We start from the raw sequence: 6,329 nt of genomic DNA, 5'->3' as shown, positions 1-6,329 counted from the left end.
AACCGGTGGTGGGTCCGGCTTGCAGCTTTCCACACAGGCTATATGCATTGAAGAAGCAGGAACGTTCTCAGCGTTGCGTAAAAAGCCGCCTGCCCTCGGCGCTCCCAAGTTTATCGATAGGACCATGAATGTCTTCTTTCGTAGCTGTGAAGCTGTGACGTTTCCGCCAGAATGCACTTGGTAGGAATTGCTGACAGCCGCGCCCCCTGATGACTGCTGATATCTCATCAGGTCCAGTTGCTTGCGAGCTCGTGCGAACAGCTTCACCGAGTGTGGGTTTGGCTTGCACATTTCCACACAGGCTATCTGCAGTGAAGAAGCTGGAAAGTTCTCAGCGTTGAATAGCTAAGCCAGCTGCCCTCGCCGCTGCCAAGTTAAACGATAGGACCATAGATGTCTTCTTTCGTAGCTGTAACGTTTCCGAAAACAATGCAGTTGGTAGGAATCGCTGACGGCCGCGCCACCTGATGACTGCTGATATCGCAGCACAAGGTCCAGTTGCTTGCGAGAACGTGCGAGCAGCTTAACCGGTGGTGGGTCCGGCTTGCAGCTTTCCACACAGGCTATCTGCAGTGAAGAAGCAGGAACGTGTGATAGCGTGAGCACCTAGCGAGCCGCTGACGTGTCATTCCGTGCTGCTGATAAGCTGCGCACGGCACGCTATCGGCGCACTATAAGAACACCATGCTCTTGGCAATAAACGTTTTTTAATTCTGGACCTTCGTCGATGCTGGTCGTAGTTATTTCACTGGCGACGAGGATGGGATCCGTCGGGACTGGCCTGTCAAGCGTGTCTGGGCAAGATCGGACGACGCACATCGGAAGCCACTAACGCTGACTGCAAGTGGCTGGCGGCCAGGGGCAAGCAGCTGACAACGGATCCTACGCACCAAGCAAGACATCGACACGGTAAGTAACTGCACCGAAGCGTTGTTACGTTTACGTTGTTACGTTTGTGCACCGAAGCGATGTCGCGTCTTTCCAGAATCGATGAGTACGACCCCAAGGTCCAGAATTTTGATTCTTACTTGGAACGGTTTGAACATTTCGTCAGCGCCAATGAGGTCTCGGAAGCAAAGAAACTGTCAGTTTTTCTAACAGTACTTGGCGCAGAGGCGTATGAAGTCCTCAAGAACCTGGTAGTTCCAGCGCTTCCCGGTGAAAAGACTTTCGCTGAAATCAAGATTCTGCTGAAGAATCACTACAGCCCGCAAACTTCAGTCATTGCTGAAAGGTGCAGGTTTAACCGCCGAGTTCAACTGGAGCAAGAGAGCGTAGAAGATTTCGTTCTGCAGTTAAAACACCTTGCTCGGAAGTGCAATTTCGGAGACTTTCTGCAGGATGCCTTGCGAGACAGACTGGTAGCAGGCATTCGCAATGAGGAAACTCAAAGAGCTCTGTTCACCACGGAAGGCTTAACATTTCAAGGCGCATGCAAAATTGCGCTGGATAGGGAGTTGGCCACACAGCAGGCCGCGCTATTGCAACAAAGAGGTCGCAGTGAGGCACTCAACGCGGTGGGAACGCACGAGAGGTGCGACCGAAAGACAAAAGACTCAACGCGAGGAAAAAGTCAAAAACAGAAGTGTAGCCGCTGTGGCAAGGCGCATACTTCAGACAGCTGTTGGTACAAGAGGTACAAGTGCAGACGGTGCTCGAAAGTGGGTCATCTTCAAAATATGTGCCAGGCAAGCCGTGAAGAACTAAAAGCGCATCTAGTATCCGAGTCATCGGAAGAGGAGTCCACGTTATACAGTTGCGACGCTACGCCTTCTAAGAAGAGCTATGTTGTGTCTGTGAATGTTGAAGGCCACGACCTGCCAATGCAGGTTGACACCGGTGCTGCTGTGACTGTTGTGCCGGAAAGCGTGTACGCCGCTAAGTTGTCGCATGTCAAGTGTGAGCCAACGAAATTGGGGCTCAAAACTTATACAGGTGAAAAAATGCATGTGATCGGTCAATGCAATGTCACTGCTCGCTATGAAGGTCAGTGCGCCGTGTTACCTATTGTTCTTGTGCGTGAGGGTGAGCGCAATCTGCCTATACTTTTAGGCAGGAGCTGGCTTGAGAAGTTGCAGCTTAACTGGAAATCTCTTTTCGCCTTGAGCATTGACGACAGGGTGTTGAAGTTGCATTCCAAGTTCCCTAGTGTATTTTCTTCCACTTTGGGAGCGATTAGGAACTATGAGGCAAAATTGGTTCTGCAGCCAAAGTGCACTCCTGTGTTTTGTAAGTCCCGGCCAGTACCCTTTGCGTTGCGAGAAGCGGTAGAAAAAGAACTGTCTGACCTTGAAAAGAAGGGTGTAATCGAGCGAGTAACGCAGAGTGAGTGGGCAACTCCCCTCGTAGTGGTTCCAAAGAAGGAAGGTGACAAACTAAGGTTGTGTGGCGACTTCAAAATCACGCTCAATCCGGTCCTAAAAACGGATCACTATCCATTGCCCCTACCGGAAGATTTGTTCACAGCCGTTTGTGAGGGAAAAGTGTTTTGTGTGCTTGACTTATCATCAGCATACCAGCAGGTGATGCTAAGCCCGGAATCCAAAGCAATTGTTACAGTAAACACGCACCGGGGGCTCTATCGGTACAACAGACTTCCCTATGGTATAGCGAGTGCCCCGGCTTTGTTCCAATCTTTAATGGATAAAGTCTTGATGGGCATTAAGAATGTAGGTTGCTACATTGACGATGTCATTGTAGCTGGCCAGGACATAGATGACTGCGAAAAAACACTTGAGCTAGTTTTGCAACGATTGAACGAATACAACATTACTGTCAAGGCAGAGAAATGCAAGTTCTTTCTAAGCTCAGTGTGTTACATCGGGCACAAGATAAGCTCTGAGGGGATACATCCCACTGAAGGCAAAGTGAAAGCAATCGCCCATGCTCCTGAGCCGGCGAATGTCACTGAGCTGAAAGCTTATCTAGGGCTACTGAACTACTATGGCAAATTTTTAAACAGCCTAGCGTCTGTAGCAGAGCCATTGTACAAGCTACTTCGAAAGGGAGAGCGTTGGGTTTGGACGAAGAAATGTAGCGATGCGTTTGAGGCCACGAAACAGCTCCTTATCAGCAGTCGAGCGCTCACGTACTACGATGCACGCAAACCGCTGGGGTTGCAATGTGATGCATCAGCGTATGGTGTTGGAGCGGTCATTTTTCATGTGTTTCCCAACGGCCAAGAGCGTCCAATTGCATTTGCTTCGCGTACCTGACACCTGCAGAAAAGAACTATGCGCAGTGTGAAAGAGAGGCTCTAGCTCTTATTTTTGGTTTGCAGAAATTCCACAAGTTCTTGTATGGCAGGAAATTTGACTTGTACACGGACCATCAGCCACTATTGGGAATTTTGGGTCACAACAAAGCCACGCCAGCATTAGCAGCTGCCAGACTACAAACGTGGTCTTTAATTATGTCTGCTTACCAGTTCACTCTGAAATACCGCAAGGGAACGGAAATTGAGGTGGCTGATGCTCTGTCAAGATTACCTACTTGTGGTTCTGCTAAAGCAGAAACTGCGGAATGTCTGTCTGTTTTCGAATGCACCCCGCTCACAGCGCGGGATGTGTCAAAGGAGGCTGCACGAGACGGCACCCTCAGCAAAGTAATCGAGTATGATCGGTCGGGTTGGCCAGCAAATGTCGTGGACGAATTGCAACCTTATTACGTTCGTCGCCTGGAACTCTCCGTCGAACAAAATTGTCTCACATGGGGGACGAGAGTAGTTATACCTGAGAATCTGAGGCCCGCAGTCCTGTCCTTGCTTCATGAAGACCACCCTGGCTCTAGTCGAATGAAAATGTTAGCAAGAAGTTTTGTGTGGTGGCCCAACATGGACAAGGCTATTGAGGAGTACATAAGGAAGTGCAGAGTGTGTCAACTCGTACTACCGGCAGCTCAGCCTGTACCTCTCCAGCTGTGGCCGTACCCAACAAGGTGTTGGCAAAGAGTACATGTTGACTATGCGCAACAAGGTAACCACAACTTTCTTGTCTTGGTGGACGCCTACTCTAAATGGGTTGAAGTTTGGCCTAAGACGTCAACTACCACCTCTCAGACTATTAGTAAGCTTCGCAGCCTCTTCGCCGCGTATGGTTTTCCAGAGGAGATTGTCAGTGATAACGGCCCACAGTTTGTGTCGCAGGAGTTCGCAGCATTCTTGTCTCGTAACAGTATCAGACATACTAAGACTCCACCATATCACGCAATCTCTAACGGAGCAGCCTAGCGGCTAGTCCAGACAACCAAGAAGGCGCTTTTAAAGCAAGTGTTGTCCCTAGCTGAACACGGAAAGCAACAACCCTTGCAGGAAGGATTAGACAGTTTTTTGATGTCGTACAGGAATACCCCTCATTCTCTAACTGGGAAGACCCCAGCCGAGCTGTTTCTGAGGCGACAGCCTCGAGTTAAATTGTCGTTCCTCAAACCGAGTTTTGTGCAAGGTATGACTGATAAGCAACGATGCATTAAGCTGCAAAGAGACAAGGACAGGGGCTGTGAACGTGCTTTCGCCGTGGGGGAAAGGGTGTTTGTGAAGTGCGTGCGTAGTGAGGACACCTCTTGGGACGATGGCACTGTGGTACAAGTTGTGAGCCCACTGACTTATCTCGTGCGCGTGACGGGGCAAGTTCGATTTGTGCACGCCGATCACCTCCGCCCTTCTTTTGCACGACCAGCCTCGCTATCGCAGCAGGCATCCCTACCAAGTGAGCAGCCTCGGGAGTCGCCAGGGTCGGCAGGGCCCACAGTTGAGATTACGTGCCCCGAGGAGACATCGTCGGCCGGCACCAATGCACCCGCCTCGCCACCTTCTCCGGCAGCCGACTCGACTGTGCCACTCGACGCTTCAGGTGATTCGCGAGAGTCTTCGCTGCCAGCCAACGACGACGCTGTGGTGCCTCCTCGCCGTAGCCAGCGTGTGCGCCGGCCCCCGGATTGGTTCAGACCATCAGACTTCAAGAAATGACTTCGTGTTGTCTAAGGGGGGAGGAGATGTGATAGCGTGAGCACCTAGCGAGCCGCTGACGTGTCATTCCGTGCAGCTGATAAGCTGCGCACGGCACGCTATCGGCGCACTATAAGAACACCATGCTCTTGGCAATAAACGTTTTTTAATTCTGGACCTTCGTCGATGCTGGTCGTAGTTATTTCAGAACGGTCTCAGCTTTGCGTAAAAAGCCCCCTGCCCTCGTCGCTGCCAAGTTAAATGATAGGACCATGGATGTCTTCTTTCATAGCTGTGAAGCTGTGACGTTTCCGCCTACAATTTAGTTGGTATGAATCGCTGACGGCCGCGCCCCCTGATGACAGCTGATATCGCAATAGGTCAATTTGCTTCCGAGCACGTGCGAACAGCTTCACCGGTGGTGGGTCTGGCTTGCAGCTTTCCACACAGGCTATCTGCAGTGAAGAAGCAGGAAAGTTCTCAGCGTTGCGTAAAAAGTCGCCTGCCCTCGGCACTGCCAAGTTTAACCATAGGACCATGGATGTCTTTTTTCGTAGCTGTGAATCTGTGGCGTTTCCGCTTACAATACAGTTGGTAGGAATAGCTGACGGCCTCGCTCCCTGATGACTGCTGATATCTCATTAGGTCGAGTTGCTTGCGAGCATGTGAGAACAGCTATGCCAAAGGGGGGTCCGGCTTGCAGCTTTCCATACAGGCTATCTGCGGTGAAGAAGCAGGAAAGTTCTCAGCGTTGCGTAACTAAGCCACCTGCCCTCGCTGCTGCCAAGTTAAACGATAGAGCCCTGGAAGTTTTATTCTGTAGCTGTGACATTCCCGCCTACAATGCAGTTGGTAAGAACCGCTGACGGCCGCGCCTCTTGAAAGACTGCTGATATCGCACCAGGTCCAGTTACTTGCGAGCACGTGCGAACAGCTGTACCTGTGGTGGGTCCGGCTTGCAGCTTTACCCGCAGGCTATCTGCAGTGAAGAATGACGAGCGTTCTCAGTGTTGCGTAACTAAGCCGCCTGCCCTCGCCGCTGCTAAGTTAAACGATAGGACCATGGATGTCTTCTTTCGTAGCTTTGAAGCTGTGACGTTTCCGCCCACAATGCAGTTGGTAGGAATCGCTGACGGCCCTGCCCCCTGATGACTGCTGATATCTCATCAGGTCCAGTTTCTTGCGAGCATGTGCGAACAGCTTTACCGGTGGCGGGTCCGGCTTGCAGCTTTCCACACTGGCTATCTGAGGTGAAGAAGCAGGAAAGTTCTCAGCGTTGCGTAACTAACCCACCACATCAGTCGCCGCTGCCAAGTTAAACGATAGGACCATGGATGTCTTCTGTCGTAGCTGTGAAGCTGTGACGTTTCCGCCTACAATGCAG

At 51.1% G+C, this 6,329-nt stretch overlaps 1 protein-coding gene across 1 annotated transcript; it reads left to right on the top strand.

Annotated features, from left to right (window-relative positions):
* The first annotated feature begins 968 nt into the window (after nt 1–968).
* LOC144133724 (uncharacterized) lies at nt 969–4,966 on the top strand. Its single transcript, XM_077666858.1, has 2 exons — nt 969–2,025; nt 4,677–4,966. The coding sequence occupies exons 1-2, from the start codon at nt 969–971 to the stop codon at nt 4,964–4,966; spliced, it is 1,347 nt and encodes a 448-aa protein (XP_077522984.1).
* The last annotated feature ends 1,363 nt before the right edge of the window (nt 4,967–6,329 follow it).

The sequence above is a fragment of the Amblyomma americanum genome, chromosome 5, assembly GCF_052857255.1.
Source record: "Amblyomma americanum isolate KBUSLIRL-KWMA chromosome 5, ASM5285725v1, whole genome shotgun sequence".
In the NCBI taxonomy this organism is placed as follows: domain Eukaryota; kingdom Metazoa; phylum Arthropoda; class Arachnida; order Ixodida; family Ixodidae; genus Amblyomma; species Amblyomma americanum.
Note: the sequence above shows the minus strand (reverse complement) of the source record. Positions and strands in the feature narration are given on the sequence as shown.

Excerpts from the sequence above, each read along its gene's own strand:
- LOC144133724 (XM_077666858.1), top strand. The coding sequence starts at position 969 with ATGTCGCGTCTTTCCAGAATCGATGAGTACGACCCCAAGGTCCAGAAT. Across the intron at positions 2,026-4,676 it reads TATTGTTCTTGTGCGTGAGG|CCTCGCTATCGCAGCAGGCA; the intron begins GTGAGCGCAATC and ends TTGCACGACCAG.